At 41.3% G+C, this 24,122-nt stretch overlaps 1 protein-coding gene across 1 annotated transcript in view; it reads left to right on the forward strand.

The window, feature by feature from the left end:
* The window catches only part of CYLD (ubiquitin carboxyl-terminal hydrolase CYLD), a 75,373-nt gene extending 52,287 nt beyond the window's left edge, over nucleotides 1-23,086 (forward strand). The window contains exons 13-19 of the mRNA XM_080279685.1: nucleotides 5,230-5,426; nucleotides 12,075-12,262; nucleotides 15,452-15,560; nucleotides 15,942-16,057; nucleotides 16,560-16,628; nucleotides 18,495-18,648; nucleotides 22,827-23,086. Coding sequence (XP_080135811.1) covers nucleotides 5,230-5,426; nucleotides 12,075-12,262; nucleotides 15,452-15,560; nucleotides 15,942-16,057; nucleotides 16,560-16,628; nucleotides 18,495-18,648; nucleotides 22,827-23,017 — 1,024 coding nt within the window. The 3' untranslated portion in view covers nucleotides 23,018-23,086. The remainder of the gene's footprint in view (nucleotides 1-5,229; nucleotides 5,427-12,074; nucleotides 12,263-15,451; nucleotides 15,561-15,941; nucleotides 16,058-16,559; nucleotides 16,629-18,494; nucleotides 18,649-22,826) is intronic.
* The last annotated feature ends 1,036 nt before the right edge of the window (nucleotides 23,087-24,122 follow it).

The raw sequence follows: 24,122 nt of genomic DNA on the forward strand, positions 1-24,122 counted from the left end.
GAAGACAGCAGGTGCTGATGATGTAAATACTGAGATTAGTAAGATCAGTGAAGAGACTGAAATTAAATGTTTGTTAGAGATAGGTAAGATAGCTTGGATGAAACTCTACCAGTACTGTAGAGTGGAAAAAACTGTGATTGTACCCCTGGATATGAAAAAAAGATGGCCCAAGTGAGTGCAAGAATTATCATGGCATAAGTGTACTGACTGTTGTAGGAAAGGTATATAGTAGAATTATCATAGAAGAAGTTCAAAAAGTATCCAGATTGGTACCACTACATGATTTTTTTTTTTTTTTTTTTTTTTTTTCTCCCCTGAGTGGGGGTTTCCAACCTGGGGCAGTCACTTGTGGTAGGTGGGGGTGTGCATCGTCCACTCACTCGGTGTAGTGTACCATATGATCTCTACACTGAGTGACAAGCCATATGGTTTCCTGTATCCAGGAAATCATTTACTACTCTGGGTGGTAACCATTTAACTGGGGCTGTTGGTCGGGTTAAGTCTCCCCCAGATCCCCTCTCTAAAATCACTAAATCACACCAGACGTTTCATAGAGCCTCGTAGGGCCCAATACCTGCCAAGGGCCCCAGCCAAATGAGCAGGCTCAATGACCATGTTGAATGTGAGAGGTATGAAAGAGGACTCGAGAAGAGCAAGCAAGTGGAAGTAATGAATGTGTTGAAGAGTGTGAGATATACTGTGATGGCACTGTGTGAAACAAAAATGAAAGGATGTGAAGTGGAGAAGTGAGAGAGTATGAAATGTGTAAGGTCGGGCATGAATGGGCAAGGAAGATGCAAAGAAGGAGTTGCTTTGTTGATGAATGAAGTGTGGCAGAGTGGAATGAGAGACTACAAATGTGTCAGCTATGTCAAGTACGAGACGATGAAAGTGGCAGTGATTGTAGTATATACACTGTGAGATGACAGGAGTGAGAGAGAGAAAGACAGGTTTTGGGATGAGCTTGATAACGTAGTAGGAGAAATGCGTAGGGGTTATAAAGTGTTTGTAATGGGTGATATGAATAGGAGAGTAGGCAGTGTTCCTACGAATGATATCCAATAATTGGTAGTAATGGAGTACCAGGAGAAAATGATACAGTAATGGAAGGTGACTGAAGGACATGTGTCAGGAAAGGAGGTTGTTCATTTGTAAGTCTTACTTCAAATATGAAGATGAACATACATACACATGGTACAGTGGGCATGAAGATCGTGTTAAAAGGAGCCTGATGCATCACGTGTTCGTAGAGAAATCGATGCTGGGAAGTGTTGCTGATACGAGAGCAGTTAGAGGACAATGTGGAGGTTTGTCAGATCGTATGATTGTGGTATGCAAGATCAAGCCGAGAGGAATGAGATGCAGAAGTCAAGGTGAGAGACTGAAAGTCAAGAAGATGAGGATTAAAGAAACGGTAGATGAATTCAGGGCTAAAGAAGGCAAGGAGCTGGAATCAGTGAATTGGAATTAAATGGATCTGGACAGCCTGTGGCATGCATACAGGGATTGATTAGTTATGAATGCGTAAGCAGTGTGTCTGGTGTGGCATGACTAACAACGAAGAAGATAGGTATGGCATGGCAGGATGAAGAGGTCAAGAGATCAGTGAAGGAAAAGAGGAAGTGGCTAGAGTGGATGCAGGACAGGGGTTCAGTTGAAATAAGAACTGATTATATATTGAGAGCAAGAAGCACTAATGAATAGGAAAAAGAAGGAGGTAAACGATGATCTGGGAAGAAAAATTAATGCAAATTGCTCAGAAAATAGGAAGTTATTCTGGAAAGAGGCGCAGAAATGTAGAAGTGACAGTCAAAAGAAATGTGAAAGTGTGACGGATGTAAGTGGTAGATTGTTAACCCATGGAGATGAAGTAAGGACCAGATGGAAAGAATATTTTGAAAATTTGATGAATGGGAATGGAGAGAACAGAGCAGCAGTAAACGTGATTGGTTGATAAATGGGAATGGAGAGAGCAGAGTGGCTGTAAACATGATTGGTTTTGGGGGTGTTCAGAGAAGGAATGCAGTGCCAGGAAACAAGACATTCGCAGAAGTGAAGAACGCTGTGAAACAGCTGAAAATGGGAAAGCACCTGGTGTTGATGAGGCTTATACAGAGATGATTAAGTTTAGTGGAGAAAGTGGCATGAAGTGCTTGTTTGAGAAAAGTAAAAAGGCATGGATGAGTGAAACTGTGCCAGTAGAGTGGAAAAAGGCTGTGATTGTACCCCTGCACAAAAATAAAGGTGAGCGAAGGGAGTGCAAGAATTATTGTGGCATAAGTCTATTGAGTATTGTAGGGAAAGTATATGGAAGATATATTATAGAGAAAGTAAGAGAGATCTCAGAAGACCTAGTGAGTGACAAACAGGGTGGCTTTAGGAGTGGCAGATGATGTGTGGATCAAATATTTACAGGGAGACAGGCAGTGAAGTCTTGTGGGACGGACTATAAGGTTTTTATGGCATTTATGGACCTGGAAGAAGCATACAACAAAGTAGACAGAGATGGACTGTGGAAGTTTTTGCACAGTTACGGTGTAGATGGTAAGCTGCTAGGTGCTGTTCAGAGTTTTTCTGATGGTACTGAGGCATGTGTAAGAGTAAATGGGCATCTAAGTGAATGATTCAAGATCAGTGTGGGCATATAACAAGGTTGTGTGATGTCCCCATGGTTGTTCAATATATATATGGATGGGGTGATGAGAGAAGCAAAAACATGAGTAATGTAGTGAGAGATTGCAATGGTAATGACTGGTGATGGATGGAATATCTCAAATTTAATGTGTGCTGATGATGCAGTACTACTTGCAAGTACCAGACAAGAGCATGGTAGAATAGTGCAGTTTTGTAGATGTCTGTGAGCATTGTGTCTTCTGAGTAAATGTAGAAAACAGTGAACTGATGTTTATTGAGAGAGAAGGTGACTCCCATTGTCATGTTACACTGAATGGAGAGAGACTGAAATTGGTGGGAGAGTTCTAATACCTGGGTACAGAGATAGAAAAGAGAGGAATATGTGCAAAAGAAGTGGAAAGTAGAGTGACACAAGGAAGGAAAGTAGCTGGTGCTATGAAGGCCTTGATAAGAAACAGAGGCTTGAGTGTTGCAGCTGCACAAGCTTACATGAAGGTGTGCTAGTGCCAGCTTTAACATACGGGTGTGAGACTATGGTGTGGCATGAAAATGAAAAGTCAAGAATAAGAGCAGTGGAGATGGGACTGTTGAGGAATGTATGGGGAGAACAGAGAGTGGACAGGATACGTAATAATGTGATTCATGAAAGATGCAGAGTGAGGAAGTCTGTGGACACCAGAATTGCAGAGTGTACTGAGATGGTATGGTCATATGGAGAGAATGGATGACAATGAGTGGTGAAAAAGATATATCTGGGTAAATTTGAAGGAGGGAGGAGACAAGGTAGGCCAAGAAGAAGGTGGAGAGATATGGTGGATGAGTGTGTGAAGAAGAGAGGTATGGAAATTGGTGAGGCTAAGGGACTGACAGGAGATCAAGCTGGCTGAATCAGTTTGTCTGGAGAAGCACATGACGGGGATTTGGCATCTCTTTTTAATGTGACAGCATTCGGACTGACTCTGATCGGATAGGTATATGTGAAGCTACAGTACGTGGTGAAACCTTTTGGCGAATCAGATAGAACCAGGATTTCGTGGGCTTGAATGATGAACGAATTGAAACGTTGCCCATTGAACTGGGCAGACTTTGGCTGTCTGGACACTGCTACTTCGAACCATGCCCTAGGGTGAGAAATGAAGTCTGGATGATGATATTTTTATTTTATTTTATTTTTCCTTTTTTAAGCCACCTTCAAAGTACTGTAGTTCCCTCCTGCAGCTATACACTTCACCCATTGTTGTTGCCACTGTTGGAAACAGTTTGTGAAGTACTCTCTGGTTATCCAAGGGTGTCCTTCTCAAATTGCATTTATTGGTCTGTGGGTTGTTTGAACATTCTTGTGATGATGAACAGTTAAAGAATTTGGATTTCCTTCTGAGAGATATCACTTAATTTACCAGAAGCTGGTAGGTGAAAATGATGATGATGATGATTGAGTTGCGAGAGGCAGAGCAAAAGAGACCTGGAACGAGGTCATAAAGTATAACGTCAGGAATAAGGGACAGAATAAAGAGGCTGCTAGAGATTGGGAAGCTTGGAAAGCCACCATTAAGTGATCAAGGCTGATGTATGCAAGCTTGTTGGAGCCTTTATAAATGAACAAAGGTGTGCTAGCAATAATACGAAATATTCTTTTGGGGAGAAAGAGGATTTTTTTTTAATTCTTCTCAGACTATCTCTCTCTGTCTATATATCTATCTATCTATCTATCTATCTATCTATCTAGATACCTCTGTCCTGTAAGGGGTGCCCACAAACAAATCGCCTCCATGTTGCGTGGTCCCCTGCCATTTCACTGCCCTGCTCCCAGCTTACACCCCCCTCTCTCATATACCTCTCCACTCCATCCCTCCATCTCATCCTTGGCCTTCCCTCCCTCCCCCTCTCCACTTCACTCACATGCACTCTCCTCATTAGTCTCTCGCACTCCGTGAACTCCACATGGCCAAACCACCTTAGTGTGTTTCTCCTAATGCATTCAGTCACATCTACATCCACATCACAACTCTCCTTCACTTTCTTATATGTCAGTCTGTCTCTCCATGTAACTCCACTTGTTTCTCAGACCGGTGTCCCAAAATAATCAAAGAGACTTTCTTATAGTTATCACAACCTTATTCAGTCACTGGAAGGAAGGTTAGGACTTGTATGTTAGAATATTTCAGCTTCAGGAGTTGCAGCAAAATACATCTAAAATATTAAGTATCTTTAGATAAAGACAATGAAATTTGAGATACTGTACATGTATTCTCCCCAGGAGTAACTGGTACTTTACTGGAGGTTGTTTCACTGTTAACTTCTTGGTATGTTAGCATTCATCTTTGCATTTCAGTTGCCAGAAATTCAATACAAATTTGCTGTGTAATCAGAAAAGAGTTTTTTAAGTATGAGCCAGAAGCCTGTGTGTATTTATCATGTACAGTTGTTTTTACATAGAATGGCATTTTCCCAGCACTCAGCCTAGGTGCTGAGCGCATACCCATTATGAGTCTGAAGACATTGGATGTATGGATAACAAGAACCCTTTCAGTTCAGTATATACTGAAGATACTGATGATAGTAAATGTTATAAAGACATGTCTCTTTCCTGGTCAGTGTGTTTGACAGCCTGCTGTTCCGACCACCCACCAGTCATGACATCAAGGAATACCATGAAGTGCAGCGTGTTCTCAGGGAGGAGATTGTCAACCCTCTTCGTGCCAACCTCTTTGTTCGTGCTGACCGCATCATGAAGCTACGCACTATGTTAGACCATCTTTCGTCTGTGCGTGGTCTTACCACAGAAGAGAAAGGTGAGAATTTCATGGTTGCAGGGTTGGCATTGATTAAATCAGATTGATTTAATCATGTGATTAAATCATTGATTTTTTTGCTGAAAAAAAATCATTATTATTATTATTATTATTTATTTTATTTTATTTTATTTTTTTGTTTAATCTAAAGTTAACAGAAATAAAATCTGAAGGTTGCTGTTTGCTGATGATACAGTATTGATGAGTGAAAATGAATGGGAGTTGCAAGGTTTGGTGAATGAATTTGGGACAGTGTGTAGGAAGAGGAATCTGAAAGTTAAGGTAAACAAGAGTAAAGTTATGGTGTTTGAGAGGAGTGAAGTCACAGAATGCACAGTGAGGTTGGATGGTGAGGATATGGAGAATGTGAGTGCATTCAAGTGCTTGGGTAGTGTGATGAGTAAGGATGGAACTTTTGGGGATGAAGTGCATGAAAGGGTACAGCAGGGAAGGATGATTGTTGGTTCACTGAAAGCAGTGATGAGAAATTGGGAGGTGAGTATGGAAGTTAAGAAGTCACTGCATGATAGTACTGTGATCCCTACTCTGACGTATGGAAGCGAGGCATGGACCTTGCTAGAGGTGAACAAATCAAGAGTGAGAGCAGTGGAAATGAGTCACTTGAGAGGAGCATGTGGAGTGGCATGGAGGGACAGGTTGACAAATGAAGAAGTGAAGGAACATTGTGGGGTGGATGTAGATATGGTTGAGAAAATTAGGAGAAATACACTGAGGAGGTTTGGACATGTGGAGAGAATGGAGAATGAAAGACTGACTAAGAGGGCGTGTGTAGATGAAGTGGAGGGAGGGAGAGAGAGACGAAGACCGAGGATGAGGCGGAGGGATGGAGTTGAGAGGTATATGAGGGAGGGGGGAGTGAGTTGGGGGGAGAGCAGTCAAATGATGGGTGACGGAGCGACTTGGAGGCGTTTTGTCTTCGGCCACCCTTTGCGGGATTAGGGCGTCGGGCTATAGATAGATAGATAGTGTATAACTTTGTGTTGGCATTCACTTATTCAGATACTTAAGCATTAAGTTGGCAGATATTGCAAAATGGTACCATTAGAAATTGCTACATTGTATGATAGAAAAAATATTTTTACATTTGTGTAACTAAGTATTGAAGTTATTTGTACATCTGAAATAATGAGCTATAAATAAAAAACAAAGCCACAAGACTAGGTAAGCTATGCTTGGTCACTTAAGGCCATGTCATATTAATATCAGCTTAAGATTTTTCTGTGTGGTAATATAATCAGCTTTGGAATATGCTGTCTTTATTACCACTGGCAACTCAGCCTTAACCAGTGGTGTACAGACAGGACTTGAACAGGTATGTATCTGGATTCTGGGCTGTGGCTTTCAGCCTGAACCATCAGTAAATAGACAGGACATGAAGTTAACAGTATTCAGTATACTGCTTTTGAAATATTAGCTATATAATAAACAGAAAAATCAAGTAAAAAAAAAAAAATCAAGTAATTCAAATAAAATCAGTTTTTTATTTTTTTTTATTTTTTGAAATAAAAAAAATCCCAAACCCTGCATGGTTGTAAGCTCTGTCTAACTGATGCTAGGTGCCATGCTCTATGAATGTTAGCTTCAGACAGGGAAACTTTAAGTATTATAAGCTTTATTTGGCACTGATCCCTTCTCTCTTGACACAGTGCCATCCTTGTTACATCCTCCTCCCATCTCTCTCTCTCTGCTTTATTTTGGTCTGCCTCTCCTTCTTCCAACCATTCTTCCCTTTTGCTCTTCCTTAGTCAGTCTGCATTTGCTTCTTCTGCTGTCCAGTCCATCTCTGCTTTTTTTTTTTGTTTTTTCTTCCCCTCCAGATTAGCACCACATTCTTCATTAACATGTTCATTTAATTGTCTGTCTAGATTTAGTACCTGCAAAGCAATATACACCCTACCATGTTTTGATTAGGCTTCTTTATCACCTAGTTGCTCCATTGGGAAAAAATAACACATTGATAATTTGCAAAGACGAGAGGAAGGAGTAGTTGCAAGGAGAGTGGAAAGGTTACAAGAGGATGAGAAAAAGGCAGAGTATAAGAGAGAAGTGGAGGAACGATTGGGCAAATATGAATTGGAGCAGATGGGAGACGTGGAAGGTGTGAGTAAGATATTTACAGAAGAAATATGTGCAGCATGTGATGTGGTGTGTGGAAGGAAGAGAAGACGGAGGGGGGTGCAAGGAACAGCGTGGTGGACTGAAGAGGTGGAACAGGCTGTGGCACAAAAGAAGAAAGCATGCAATGAATGGATGAGAAATAGGGGCGTGGAAGAAGTTGAGAGGTGGAAGAGAGAGTTATATGTGGAAAGAAAGAGAGAGGTGAAAAGATTAGTAAGAGAGAGTAAGAAGAGAGTGGATGAGGAATTTGGAAGGAATTTGAGTGTAAAGTGGAGGGATTGTAAGAAAATGTTCTGGAGAGAAGTGAAAAGAGTAAGACAGGATGGAAGTGAAGTTAGCAGGGGAGTGAAAGATAAAAATGGTAGATTACTAGTGGAGAAGGGAGAAAAAGTGAGCAGATGGAGAGAACACTTTAAGGAATTGTTGAACGTAGAGGATGGAAGTAATGCGAGTATAAGTGGCTGGGGAATGGCTGGGAGAAGGAGAGAGGTGAGAAGACAGGAAGAAATCAGTAGGATAGAAGTTGTGGAAGCAATGAAGAAAGTTAAATCGGGGAAAGCCCCAGGAATTGATGGAGTGTGTGGTGAAATGCTGAATCATGGGGGAAAGATAGTAGTAGAATGGATGTGGAAGATGTGCAGATTGGCCTGGGAGGAAGGTAGAGTCCCGGAGGATTGGAAGTCAGGTATAATTATTCCCTTGTACAAAGGAAAAGGCGAAAAAGAAGTGTGTGGTAATCATAGGGGCATTTGTCTTCTTAGTATAATAGGAAAAGTGTATGGTAGGATACTTATAGACAGAGTTAGAGAAAGAACAGAGAAATTAGTTGGAGAAGAACAGGGAGGCTTTAGGAAGGGAAGAGGTTGTGTAGATCAGATATTCATTCTTAGATCTTTAGTGGAAAAGTTTCTAGAGAAGGGAAAGAAGTTGTATGCGGCTTTCATGGATTTGGAGAAAGCATATGACAGGGTGGATAGACAAGGATTGTGGAAAATGTTAAGAATATATGGAGTAGATGGGAAGTTGTTGAATGCTGTGAAGAGTATGTACGATGGTGCGAAGGCTGCAGTGCGTGTGGATGGTGAACTAAGTGAATTTTTCTCTTTGAAAGTTGGTTTGAAACAGGGATGTGTCATGTCTCCATGGTTGTTCAATCTGTACATGGATGGGGTAATAAAAGAGGTACAAGGTAGGGTAGTGGATGTTGGAGTGGCCCTGGTGAGAGAGGATAGTGTTTGGAAACTCCCTGTACTGTTGTTTGCAGATGATACTGTGTTGTTGAGTGAAGACGAAGGAGAGCTGCAAGGCTTGGTGGATGAGTTTGAGAGAGTGTGTAAGAAACGGAATCTAAAGGTGAATGTAGGGAAGAGTAAAGTGATGGTCTTTGAGAGAGGTGAAGTTAGTGAATGTACAGCGAGGTTGGATGGTGAGGAATTGGAAAATGTGAGTACGTTTAAGTACTTGGGTAGTGTGATGAGTAAGGATGGAAGTTTGGAGGGTGAAGTGCTTGATAGGGTACAGCAGGGAAGAAAGGTTGCTGGTTCTTTGAAAGCAGTGATAAGAAACAGGGAAGTGAGCATGGAAGTGAAAAAGTTACTACATGACAGTATTGTGATACCAACTCTAACGTACGGAAGTGAAGCTTGGACATTGTTGGAAGGACACAAGTCAAGAGTGAGAGCAGTGGAAATGAGTTATTTAAGAGGAGCCTGTGGAGTCACGTGGAGAGACAGGCTGACGAATGAGGATATAAAGGAGCGTTGTGGTGTGGATGTGGATGTGATAGGAAGCGTTATGAGGAACACACTGAGGTGGTTTGGCCATGTGGAGAGGATGGAGGGTGAAAGACTGACGAAGAGAGTGTATGTGAGTGAGGTGGAGGGGGGAAGAGGGAGGGGGAGGCCGAGGATGAGATGGAGGGATGGGGTGGAGAGGTATATGAGAGAGGGGTGTGTGAGTTGGGAGCAGGGCAGTGAAATGGCGGGGGACAGGGCGACTTGGAGGCGATCTGTTTGTGGCCACCCCAAACGGGATTGAGGCGTCTGGCAATAGATAGATAGATAGATAGATAATTTGCATCATCAACCAGGCACAACCTCTGGTGTGAATATCCTCACACACAATAGCATCCCCTGTAATTGAGGCTTTTATGCACAGCTGTTGCATCTGTTCTGGCGCCATTCTTCCAGAGTATGCTGCCTTCTTGCACAGCCTTGCATGCTTTATTTTATTTTATTTTATGTTATTTTATTGGTGAGAGTTTATATACCTAGGTACAATGACAGAAAAGAGAGGAAAATGTCCAAAAGAAGTGGAAAGTAAAGTGACACAAGGAAAGAAAGTACCTGGTGCTATGAAGGCCTTGATAAGAAACAGAGGCTTGAGTGTTGCAGCTGCACAATGCTTACATGAAGGAGTGTTAGTGCCAACTTTAACATATGGATGTGAGACTATTGTGTGGCATGAAAACGAAAAGTCAAGAGTGAAAGCAGTGGAAATGGGACTGCTGAGGAATGTACGTGGAGTACAGTGAGTGGATAGGATATGCAATAGTGTGATTCGTGAAAGATGCGGAGTGAGGAAGTCTGAGGACACCAGAACTGAAGAGAGTGTACTGAGATGGTATGGTCATGTGGAGAGAATGGATAACAATAGAGTGGTGAAAAAGGTATATCTGAGCGAATTTGAAGGTGGGAGGAGGTGAGGTAGGTCAAGGTCAAGAAGAAGGTGGAGGGATATGGTGGATGAGTGTATGAGGAAGAGAGGTTTGGAAGTCAGTGAGGATAGGGGATTGACAAGAGATAGAGCTGGCTGGATGAATATTGTGAGGAGAAGTGCATGAGCAGAGATTTGGCACCCCTTTTAACTTGACAGCGTCTGGATTATTCTATCGGATACTTCTATGTGAAGCTACTGTAGGTGGTGAATGTTTTTGGCATATCAGACAGAGCCAGAAGTTCAGGGCCTTGAATGATGAGTGAATGGAAGCGTGGCCCATTGGATTGGACAAATTTGGGCTGTCTGGACGTTGCTACTCCTCACCCTGCCCTAGAGTGGGAAAAAGAGATCCTGATGCTGATGAGTATTTTATTTTATTTCATTTTCTCCTATTGCAGATGCCACCCTCTATTCCTTCAGGAACCCTCCTGAGAACCCCCCCAGCAAAGGGGTTCCCAGAAGAGGGTAAGGAATCAGAGATGATGGTGATATGAACCACCACATTTTTAGTCACCTCTGTGCAGTGCAGTGAATATGTGGGCATTATGTTTCTTCCCCAACTCCAGATATATTTGCCATGTACAAGAATAAAGAGAAGAAACCTATGAAAATCTGTAAGACTGAGAATCTCAACTTGGACTTTGATTCTTCTGTCTGTCTATTGTCAGTCACCTTAATTCTGTAAAGTATTTTAAATCTGTTTCTTCCCACTTTCTTGACCCTCATTCCCCCCCTCTATTTTCTTTTATGTTCATGTTTCACTGCACTGCATCTTAGTGTTTCTGCTCTCTGCTTCACTTTTGAGTATCCTCACATCAGTTTCTTCCCATGCCTCTCCCAGTTTTACCTTTCTGCATCCTGCAGTATGATACAGACAGTCTTCTGCAGCATCCTTTTTCAGTGTATCACTAACACACCAATGCATCCTTCTCTAGGTTCACCTCCAGACCCAAACATCTTTTTCTGTACTGGTTCATAATCAGTCAGGTTTCTTATTTCACTCATTCTAGTGTTATGTATCATTCATTCATCCATCCATTCATCCATCATCCAATCCTATGTTGCCCCATGAGGAGCATAGGAGCCTGAGGCTAGGCAAGTTGGTCCTGACATTTAAGATGAGAATGAGCAGCCTCACTCATCTCTGAGTGGCATGACATGAGCAGTAAACCCCAACCACTCATTGGATATAAACCTACACAGACTTAATCTGATTTGAGTGCCTTAATCACCCTCTGAACCACCAGGCACCATAATTTGGCTATATGGCTACCACCCAGGGTAGTAAATGGTTTCTTGGTGTACAGGAAACCATTTGGCTTGTCACTCAGTGTAAAGTCACCCATAGGCAGAAGGAAGAGGAAAGAATGAAGGAAAGAAAGACAGAAGAGGAAGGAAAGAAGAGACGAACGGACAGGCACCCGAGAGCAGCACTACATCGAGTGAGTGGATGGCGAGCGCCCCCACCTCCCACTGTCTAGTGTTATTATATAAATATTTACCTGTCCATGTATATATTTTTAAATTTGAATTAATTCCAGGTACAGTTTCTTATCAACAACCTTATTGTTTCCCTTAGTACACCAGAGCAACACATTACATCCTTCACAGGATGCGTACCAACTCTTCCATTTTATGAGACGCATTTTTGACATCAGGTTTTATGATAATAGTACAGTATGCGGATTATAACATCTTAGTGTTCAGGTACTTTTTTTTACAGTACTTAGTTCTGATAGAAAGGTGAATCAAAAGCATCAGGAGTAACATATATTTTATTGAAATTTGCAGATCCTGAAGAATTCCTTCATTCTTTACTGGCCCAGATACTGCAGGCTGAACCCCTGCTGCAGTTGTCATCTGGACAAGAGGCTTATCATTACCAGCTGTTTGTTGACAAGGATGAGAAGCTCAATTTACCAAGTGTTCAGACTTTATTTGATCAGAGTTTTCTTACCTCAGATATCAAGCTGAAACAAGTAAGTAATATTGTTGGTAGATTTTTAGCAAGTAGCTTTATAAATATTACACAGAACTTGGTTTTATAATAAAGTGAACAAAATCAGTGATGCCACATCTGTGTATAGGAATACAGTGATGAAAAGCATATAATTTATATTTGCACACATTAGTGTGTTTATGTGTGTGTGAGTGCGCATGCATGCTGCATGTGTGCATACGTGTGTGCGTGCTTGTGTGTGTTTGTGCATGCTTGTGTGCATGCATCTGTATGTGTGTGTGTGTGTGTGTGTGTGTGTGTGTGAGATAGACAGACAGACAAACAGAAAGATTTAGTAGGCTTAATTAAAACTGTAAATTAAGGATCCCCTATATGATTTTGAGTTACAACTTTGGAGTGGAAAGAGTTTGTACATTACCAGTACCTCCTAGGATCGATGGCAGCAGTCTGTGTACTACCTAGACGGATGTATATGAAGTGAGTCATATCATTTATAAAGGCTCCAGCATGCTAGCATGCGTTGGTCTTTGTCACCTAATGATGGCTGTCCATGCTGCTTGATCTCTGGCAGTCTCCCTGTTCAGTGGAAGAAGCCCTATTCAAGTATTAGAAGAGTTATATGCCATTTGTAATGTACAGATGTGAGATTGCCAAAGCATGGGTGTGAAGTTATGGTAAGAGCTAGTGGAAGTTGGACTTTTAAGGAATGTACGTGTGTTGAGTAAGATGAGTAGGTAAGAAGTATATGCTAAATGGTTCATGAAAAATATGGTGCAAGAAAGTTCATTGAAGAAAGGGTAAGCATGGGTGTGCTGAACCCCTTGTGTTCGTGGATGTATTTTCATTTTTAGTTTATTCTCACTGATTCCTGACAGTTTTATTAAATCTTGGAAGTCCCTTTCATATTGAAATGGTTAATGAATGCCATATTCAACCTTACCCATTTGAAAGGTTTACCATTAGCTGAATAAAATCATCTGGAGATAGCAAGGTTTAGATAGAAAAAGGAATATGTTTGGGCAAAAGTGGTTTAATTTTACGGTTATATCAAGATAATGAATATGAATAAAGTGCTGGAAAAGGTATAGTATACTGTAGCTAAGTTAATTTGAGGGTGGAAGGAGTTGTGGAATGTCAAGGAAAAGATGAATGGATATTGTACTAGAATGTTTAATACTGAGAAGTTTGGAATTTTTGGCACATGGTGGTGTAGTGGTTCAAACACCCCAGTTGGAGTGACGGCCTGCATAGGTTCAGGCTTCAAGGGGTGTAGGCTGCTCATCCACCCCTAAATGTACAGGACTGTGCAGATAAGCTGCAGGCCCCTACCTCTTGAATGGGATAAAATAGGATTGACTTTTACCATTCAGATGAAGTCTGTATTGAGACCCACTTTGCAAGTTTGCAGATATCTTTGTTTTTTAACCTGTCTCTAGTAAGTAAGAAAGATACCATAAGTCCTAGTAAGTGACAAACAGGGTGGTTTTTAGGAGTGGCAGAGAAGGTGTGGATCAAATATTTGCAGTGAGACAGATACTAGAGAAGGCATGTGAGAAGGACAATAAAATGTTTATGGCATTTATGGATCTGGAAAAAGCATACAACAAAGTAGACAGAGAAGGATTGTGGAAGCTTTTGCACATGTACAGTGTGGATGGTAAGCCGCTAGGTGCCTTCAAAGGTTTTTATGATGGAAGTGAGGCATGTGTAAGGGTAAATGGGCATTTAAGTGAATGGTTCACAGTCATTGTATGCATGCAACAAGGTTATGTGATTCCCCCATGGTTGTTCAATATATATTTATATATGGATGGATGGGGTGATAAGAGAAGTAAAAACACAAGTAATGGAGAGAGGGATGATGTTGGTAATGAATGGTGATGGATGGAATATCTCAAATTTGTGATGATGCAGTACTAATTGCAAATAGCGGACATGGACTTGGTAGACTAGTGCAGAGTTTTGCTGATGTCTGTGAGTGTCGTTCCTTGAGAGTAAATGTGGAAAAGAGTAAAGTGATGGTTATTGAGAGAGAAAGTGACTCCCAGTGTGATGTTACAGTGAATGAAGAGAGACTGGAATTGGTGAGAGAGTTCAAATACCTGGGTACATTGACAGAAAAGAGAGGAAAATGTACAAAAGAAATGGAAAGTAGAGTGACACAAGGAAGGAAAGTACCAGGTGCTATGAAGGCCTTGATAAGAAACAGAGGCTTGAGTGTTGCAGCTGCACGACACTTACATGAAGGAGTGTTAGTGCCAACTTTAACATATGGATGTGAGACTATTGTGTGGCATGAAAATGAAAAGTCAAGAATGAGACCAGTGGAAATGGGACTGCTGAGGAATGTGTTTTGGAGTACAGAGGGTGGATAGGATACGAAATGTGATTCGTGAAAGATGCGGAGTGAGGAAGTCTGTGGACACCAGAACTGAAAAGCGTGTACAGAGATGGTCATGTGGAGAGATAGATGACAATAGCGTGGTGAAAAAGGTATATCTGAGCGTATTTGAATGAGAGAGGAGGTGAGGTAGGTCAAGAAGGTGGAAGGATATGGTGGATGAGTGTGTGAGGAAGAGAGGTATGGAAGTTGGTGAGGCTAAGGAACTGACAAGAGACCGATGTGGCTGGATGAATATTGTGTGAAGAGCATAACCAGATATTTGGCACCTCATTTTAACGTGACAGCTTTTGGATTTTCCCTATCAGATAGGTATATGTAAAGCTGCAGAACGTGGTAAAAAAATTTTTGGCCTGTCTGATGGAGCCAGGATTTCGAAGGCTTGAATGATGAGTGAATTGAAGCGTTATCCATTGAATTAGGCAAACTTTGGCTGTCTGGACATTGCTACTCCTCCCTGCCTTAGGATGGGAAAGGTGATCTGGATGATGGTGGTGACTTTAGTAAGAATGGTTTCTATTTTGGCATGCCTATTTGGTGATGTTTCATAAGCTTGGTTATTGAGTGAATGGTTGCATGGTCCATTTTATTGGAGACTGGTGACGTTCTCATCATGTTATGCTTTCCTATTCCAGTGTCCTAATCCACTTTACCCCATAAATTTGCGTGAAATGGACTTATTGTAATTGATGACATCCTGAGTGTTTTTTGGTGTTGTAGAAGGAATTAGTATCACATTAGCACAGCTGTTGTGGTTGAGTTAAGTCTTTGTCATTGTTCTTCAGTGAAGAAATTTATGTTTTTCAGGTACCATCTTGCTTGATCATCCAGATGCCGAGGTTTGGGAAAGACTACAAGATGTACCCAAGGATCCTACCCTCTATGGTGCTTGACGTCACTGATGTCATTGAGGACTGTGAGTTGTGGCACTGACTTAATTTTTGTTAGTTGATTTTATGCCTGTTGCAGGACAGTACTAGTTTATAAGGTTGCCAGTGAAATGTCTTAAAGCTTTAAAAAAACATTCTAAATGTGGTAAAGTTCTTGATCCCACCTCACCCCATCCTTAGGTGGGAGAAAAGGTCAGGGTGATGATGGTGATGATGATGAATCAGTCTCAAAATTGAATTTCTTAAGTCACAGCCTACATTCAACATATCTTTCTTCCAAACCAAATTTTTCATACAAAACTCAGTTACTTACATGATTTGTTTTTCTAATGATATAATAATTTAAATCCTTACACTATATACACAAAATATGTCAGATATAAATATGTACCTCTTTTGTATTGCAGCTCCCCGGCAGTGCATCATCTGTGGGAAGTTGGCAGAATACGAGTGCCGAGAATGTTTTGGCCAATGTGGCTCTGGTCTCGAGAGCATTGCTTTCTGTTCAAAGTGCATGGATAAAGTATGTGATATTGGCTTTGACCCCAGTGTATGCAGTATTACAAAAACCTGTGGTTACTTCTTAGTTTGCCTAGTTTCCAAGTATGCATTATAGGTAATTCTTAAATATATACTGTAGTGTAGCCTTTTCATAAATGATTAACCTGATACTGTACCTGTCCAGTATAATGTATGCCTTCAAGTTTTGCAGTAATTAAGGTCCCCAAAACCCACAGGTATGTACATCATCATCATCATCATCTGTTGATTACCAGATGCCTGTGGGTTAGAAATATTTAATCAGATAGGAATGGCTTTCCTTGTACTGTAGTATATATTCAACTTGTCACTTCTTTTTTTATTCAGTTTTGTATATTTTCACTAAACACTGCAGGAAGATGTAGTGCATATTTTGGTGAAAAAGTGATAAAGGTTGCATATGTAATAAACTCATCTAAGTCTTTTAAATATGAAATCTTTACAGAAGCTGGTGTACATCATAGCAGTATCATTTTTATCTTCAGGTTCACAGTCACAAGAAAAGAGGCTGCCATTCATCAACTCGCAAGTTGAAAGTGCCTCCAGATTTTCAGGTATTGTTTGCATAGTTTAATTTGTTGTTCAGGGCCTTACTGAGGGTTTCATTGCCCTTTGCACCTTGGGTTGATGTATTTATCATTGACTACTATCCTTTCTTTGATGAAAGGGTTACTGTAAAAATACTGTACAAACAACAAATTTGAAAACTACATTTTTTTTGTTTAGAAATAGACACCAAGAATACCCAGTGAATTTTGGGCACTGAAATGATCTGAGTGGGCCTAACTGGACTCGATGTACTTAATTAGTTGTGTATGATCCTGAGGAAATGTTAATGACCTGAACCTGAATGTTCCCAGTTGAACGTAAGTGTATCTAATCGCTCCTGAATTGACCCAGTTGGATGAAAATGACCATAACCTATGTAAGCTGAGATGATAGAACCTGAATGGGTATCAGTGCCCTGAATGGGTGTAAATGACTGTGTACTGATGTAAGCTGAAATGATAGAGCCTGGCTGGATGTGAATGTTCTGAATGGATGTAATTGGTCTGAATGGGCACATTATAGGCCTTTTCAGTACCTGTTCTGCTGATAATAATGCCAGTTGAAGGTTATGCCTGCATGATGCAGGTTTTTATGCAGTCAAAGAACTCACTTGTTTGAGGCAGGTATCTGTACAGTTTTATGACTTGTCAGTGAGTTTGGAATCTGGATCTCAATAGAATAAAGGCACTGCAAGTTGATATTTTGTTCCAGTCATTGAAAGCTTTGTAACATTCCTCTCAGGTGCCTGTTTAAGTTATCAGTTGATATTACAGTACCAGAAAACATAGGAGAAGTCTGTCTGCAGGAAGTAAATATTGTATGTTACAGTATCTCCATTAGCCCTTTAAAGTGAATGATTCATATCTTGCATATTGTCTACAACATCATCATCATCATCATCCGGACCTCCTTTCCTACCCTAGGGCAGAGTGAGGAGTAGCAGTGTCCAGACAGTCCAAATTTGCCCAGTCCAATAGGCAAGGCCTTCCATTCACTCATCATTCAAGCCCCCGGAATCCTGGCTCTATCGGATACGCCAAAAACATTCTCCACGTTCTGTAGCTTCACATAAACGTATCCGATTGAGTCAATCCGGACGCTGCCACGTTAAAAGGGGTGCCAAATCCCTGATCATGCACTTCTTCTCACAACACTCATCCAGCTAGCTCAATCTCGTCAGTTCCCTAGCCTTACCGACTTCCAAACCTCTCTTCCTCACACACTCATCCACAATATCTCTCCACCTTCTCCTTGGCCTACCTCTCCTCCTCCCTCCTTGGAGTTTGCCCAGATATACCTTTTTCACCACTCTGTTGTTATCCATTCTTTCCACATGACCAAACCATCTCAGTACACTCTCTTCGATTCTGGTGTCCACTGACTTCCTCACTCCACATCTTACGTGAATCACATTATTGTGTATCTTATCCACACTCTATACTCCGCGTACATTCCTCAGCAGTCCCATCTCCATTGCTCTTACTCTTGACTTTTCACTTTCATGCCACACCATAGCCTCACATTCAAATGTTAAAGTTGGCTCTAACACAACTTCATGTAAGCCTCATGCAGCTGCAACACTCATGCCTCTTTCTACAACATGATTATTTATTCAGCATAGAAAGACTGCTTCATCAAGCAGCAATGATATGCTTTCACCTAGAACTTTAGGCATGATGTATATAAATGACCTCTTACTTTTTTTTTTTGTGGATAAAGGGATATACAGTATTTTTTATTTGTATGATTACCTGAAAATGTACTTTATGTATTAAAGAGCTATCTGGACCTTATCCCACCCAGTCTTTAGATGGTAAAAGAGGTTGGGATGATGATGATGATGATTGATGTCTGTTATGTTTTTTGTACAGATGCTAGCAGACCATTGTGGTTCAATCCCTCGGGTGTACATGGAACTGTTCGCAGTGGTGTGCATTGAAACATCTCACTATGTGGCCTTCACTCGCTGTGGCTCAGGCGCTGATGCCACATGGTGCTTCTTTGATTCTATGGCTGATCGCAAAGGTAAGTCTACTGATAATATCTGTGATTGCAAGGAATAGTACCCTTGAACTTAAGTCTTTTTTCATCAGTTTTAGGGCTGATCAGCCATTTTAAGTGCACCCTCATTAATTCTGTTTTTTCATACAGTACCCTCTCTTTGAGATTTCTTGAGGATTGGGCTTTCATACATCTTACAGTGCACTTAGCTGTTTTAAATGGTGATGGTAGGAATTGTCCCAGGTTCAGAGAGTTAAGGCTCTTCTCAAAAGCTGTCAATATCTTGTCCACCCATTCAGAGTTAGTGCTGTATGATACACATTCCATACTTCCTCCCCACAGTGCGACTGTCCCATCTCTTACAGTTGTGCTTTTCCATTCCCCATCTGTTTCTAATTTCTAGGGTTTTCTTTTTATAATGCATGTATCCCTTTATACAGTGGCACTGATATAATCGGAGCTTATTATTCAAACATCCCTCAGCTCACTTTTTGTCCCCCAGAAGGAAGATGATGGACTGCAAGACACGAGCACTTTCACTTTCAGCCTGCACTCCATAGAGTTTAGGTTCAGATGGTCCTAGGGTTACAACAGCAGCAGCAACAGCAGCTTTCTCCTTTAGGAGGCAGCTTTGAACTGCCTACACCTTGCAGGCATTAAAAGTGGTGACAAGGAATCATCCCTGATTCAGAGAGCTGAGGAGTGATTGCATTACTCCTTGTCTTAAATTATAGCTAATGCCTCACAAGACCTTTACCTGAAATTGTCCATATCTCATCCACTATTAAAAAGAGTACCTGTTTTCAGGTTCTTGCACTTTGGGATATAGGCTGATTGTCAGTATCATTTACTCTATAAAAAGAGTACCTCTTTACTGGTTCTTGCACTTTGGGATGTAGTCTGGCAGGATGCTGATGATTTGCTATTCTCTTTCAGGGAGCTTTTTCCACTGCACTGTTCCTGTTTTTCCTCATTTAGCTATTTCTTAATACAGTATGTGCCTGTATCTGTAGTTGATGATAGGACTGTCCAGTTGCTAATGTGTGTGTAGAACATTTTATGTCAGTTTGGCATTTTTATATGTATTTGTTTTATTTTATCTATCTGTCTATCTATCTGTCAATCACCCAATCCTACATTGCCCCATGAGGAGAGTAGGAGCCTGGGGCTAGGTAAGTTGATCTTGACAAATAAGATGAGAGGGACCAGCTTCGCTCATCCCTGAGTGGCATTACATGAGCAATAACCCTAACCACCCCTTGGATATAAACCTTCACTGTCTCAATCCAATTGGAGCACTGCAATTACCCACGAATCCACCAGAAGCCATAATTTGGCTATATGGTTAACCATTCGGCTTGCACTCAGTGTAGAGTCACCCACAGGCAGAAGGAACAGGAAAGAATGAAGGAAAGAAAGACAAAAAAAGGAGAAAGGGAAAAGGGAGGAGAGGAAGAGCAGCACTACGTCGAGTGAATATTGGGTCTAGGTGGTATAGATGCATCATAGACATGCTTCTCTGTTCACCATTTTTTCACTGCCCATATTGTATTTGTACATTTGCAGTGTATTCTTGATATGATTGTAGTTAGCCATTTATTTAGCCATCATCGTACACACTTTGATGGTGGCAGTGATTTAACCAGAAGCATATTTGCCAGGTAAGCAGGGTCACAGGTTTGTAAACTGAGTCAAAGCTGGGCTTTTAGTAAGGATCTCCTTTGTTCCAGTCTGGTGAAATGTATTGTAGGGGAAGAAACTACAGACTTCTATCACACACACATGCACACAAGCATACAGCACTATCTGATCTTACCTCATTTCTTCCAAACACACCTCTTCCCTGTTCAACACAAGCAGTTGTGGTAAGGTTTCTTGACTGTAACCCACTGTAATGGAGAGGCCCATCCCAGCAGTGGAATATAAAGAACTGCATATTCATAAACATTTTGTCCCTTTGATGCATGTAGGTTCTGGAATTATTACTCCAGTTACTATAACTTATATGGATTTGATTGTGGCTCCTTTGTCTCATGTTTATGCTCATATTTGCCCATCTATGTGATTGGACTGTCATATAATTTTGCTGTACTGTAGGTATTGTTTGGCAGCTAAGTATGTTTAGTGCTGAAGAACACAGGTAATGAGCTATCCAGACAATTTTGTCAAGTTTTTAATTGAGCTATACCACATTTGTAATTATTTAGAATGTTTTGTAATATTCTTGTTGGGTGCAGTAAATACAGCCCTTAGTATATTCATACTCTTGTTTCCTAGTTGGGGTGTCTCAGGCTGACAGTACTGCTAGAGGGAACATAGGTAGACTTTTTAAGGCTTGTAGGATGGTAAGAGTGAAGATGAATGGGAGTTGCAAGGTTTGGTGAATGAAATTGGGACAGTGTGTAGGAGGAGGAAGCTGAAAGTTACGAGTAATGTAAACAAAAGTAAAGTTATGGTGTTTGAGAGGAATGAAGTCACAGAGTGTGCAGTGAGGTTGGATGGTGAGGATATGGAGAATGTGAGTGCTTTCATGTACTTGGGTTGTGTGATGAGTAAGGATGGAACTTTGGGGGATGAAGTACGTGAAAGGGTACAGCAGGGAAGGAGGGTTGTTGGTACACTGAAAGCAGTGATGAGAAATAGGGAGGTGAGTATGGAAGTTAAGAAGTCACTGCATGATGGTATCGTGATCCCTACCCTGACATATGGAAGCAAGGCGTGGACCTTGCAAGAAGGGAACAAGTCAAGAGTGAGAGCAGTGGAAATGAGTTACTTGAGAGGAGCATGTGGAGTGACATGGAGGGACAGGTTGACGAATGAGGAAGTGAAGGAACGTTGTGGGGTAGATGTGGATGTGGTTGAGAAGATTAGGAGAAATACACTGAGGTGGTTTGGACATGTGGAGAGAATGGAGAATGAAAGACTGACTTAGAGGGTGTGTGCAGGTGAGGTGGAGGGAGGGAGAGGGAGGGGTAGACCGAGGATGAGGTGGAGGGATGGAGTTGAGAGGTATATGAGGGAGGGGGGGTTGAGTTGGGGGGAGGGTAGTCAAATGGTGGGTGACAGAGTGACTTGGAGGCGTTTTGTCTGCGGCCACCCTTTGCGGGATTAGGGCGTCGGGCTACAGATAGATAGATAGAAGATGGTAACTGGATTGAACTGGTCCTCTTGTGCCTACTGTAAAATGAGGATTTGCAACCATTCTTAATCACTTTGAGACCTTTTGTTTATGGTCCTTTCTTGGTTTGGTCCCTGAGTAGCTAAATACCGTATTTCAGATGTGGCCTAGAGTAGGCATCTGTATTACCTAATCACTCTGGCAGGAATCATCACATCATTATTGTCCAGGCACTCAGAAAACACTTTGACGACCTCCTCCTCCCCAAAATTTTAAAATATTTCTACCCTCAGACTTTTTTATTCACTTGTGCACAACTCATTAGCATTTTGTACTTCTTTTTCTTTTAAGCTGGCTCTTACATAAAGACAAGACTATCAGTTGGATTAAGAATATTTAATAACAACAAAGTGCATTGTACATGTTGCAAAGTGTTAAACTGTGGGAGCTTTTTATGTTGTCAGTATTATTATTAGGAGAGTATGTATTGTTTGTGGTAGGTGGGGGCTCTCACCATCCACTCACTCGATGTCGTGCTGCTGTCGGGTGCCTGCCCTTTCCTCTCCTCCATCCTTCTTTCCTTCCATCTTCTTCTGTCTTCCTTTCCTTCATTCTTTCCTTGTCCTTCTGCTTATGGGTAACTTTACACTCTCTCTTCTGTCTTTCTTTCCTTCATTCTTTTCTCTTCCTTCTGCCTGTGGGTGACTCTACACTGAGTGACAAGCAAAATGGTTTCCTGTACACCAGGAAACCATTTACCACGCTGGGTGGTAACCATATAACCAAATTTTGGCGCCTGGTGGTTTAGTGGGTAATTATTACGCTCCAATTATATTGAGCCAGTGAAGGTTTATATCCAAGGGGTGGTTGGGGTTGATTGCTTATGTAATGCCACTCAGGGATGAGTGAGGCTGGTCAACCCTCATCTTAAATGTCGGGACCAACTGCCTAGCCCCAGGCTCCTACACTCCTGATGGGGCAATGTAGGATTGGATGATGGATGGATGGATAGAATATGTATTGTATTACATGATAATGTGAGGTGAATGTGATACTGTCAGCTGAATTCATTTATCATTGCCAGGGGAGCAACATGGGTACAACATTCCAACAGTGGTGGAGTGTGGGGACCTGATGCAGTGGGTGGGTGAGGAGGGCAGCCAGATGCTTCATGCTGTCACTGATAATAAAGCTCTTCCTGACTTACCTCGTCGTCTTCTGTGTGATGCATACATGTGTTTCTACCAAAGTCCAAAGGTTATGATGTACAGGTAGACTGGATCTTTGCTGTTAGTACATGGTGCATAAATATGCATTTGCTTTTATTGGGTTTAAATCATACTCTGCAAGGATATTGGTGTTCAGTAATCTTATTTTGTTTGTAGTCCAAGACTTGTTTATATGACTGGTTTCTGTTTTGGACTTTTGCAAAGACAGTGACTTTGTAATGGTCTTCAGAAATTTTCAAGTTTTAACTGTAAGATTAAACAAAGGAACAGTTCAGCAGTACTAAACACACCTTCAGTCTTGTTCAGGTCTCTGAATGCAGTGCTTCAAATTACAGTATGTCCTACATGTGAAGTTGCTTCTGTAATATTTATTCGGTATTGAATAGTAGAATTTCAGTTAGCCAAAAAGCAGAGTACCAGTTAAAAAGTGCATCATGTAAATTAGTTTTCCTGCTCTCTGGGGAACCATAAGATTCTTCCTCTCATATACTTTTTATTTATTTATGAGATTTTTAAAAACAACTTTTTGCCTTTTTTCACCTTGTCTGCGTGTACCACAATCACCTTCTCAGGTCTTCAGAATATCATTGCACATGTAGCTATCTTTTTTAAAAAACAGAGCATTCAAGGTTACAAGAGGATGGAAAAAAGAATATAAGAGGGAAATGGAGGAGTGATTGGGTAAAAATGGATTGGAGCAGATGAGGGACATGGAAGGTGTGTACAAGATATTCACAGAAGAAATCTGTGCAGCATGTGAGGTGGTGTGTGGGGTGAAGATAAGACAAAAGGGGATGCAGGGAACAGCATGGTGGAATGAAGAGGTGAGAGAGGCTGTGGCACAAAAGAAGGAAGCATATAATGATTGGATGAGAAACAGGGGCATGGAAGAAGTTGAGAGACGGAAGAGAGAGTTGTATGTAGAGAGGAAGAGAGAGGTGAAAAGATTAGTAAGAGAGAGTAAGAAGAGAGTGGATGAGGAATTTGGAAGGAATTTGAGTGTAAAGTGTAGGGATTGTAAGGAAATGTTCTGGGAAGAGGTAAAGAGAGTTTGACAGGGTGCCAGAGTAGTTAGTTGGGGAGTGAAATATAAAAATGGTAGATTACTAGTGGAGAAGAGAGACAAAGTGAGTGGATGGTGAGAACACTTT

The sequence above is a fragment of the Coenobita brevimanus genome, chromosome 80 (genome assembly GCF_032717465.1).
Source record: "Coenobita brevimanus isolate Jiangsu-jjx chromosome 80, ASM3271746v2, whole genome shotgun sequence".
Lineage (NCBI taxonomy): Eukaryota > Metazoa > Arthropoda > Malacostraca > Decapoda > Coenobitidae > Coenobita > Coenobita brevimanus.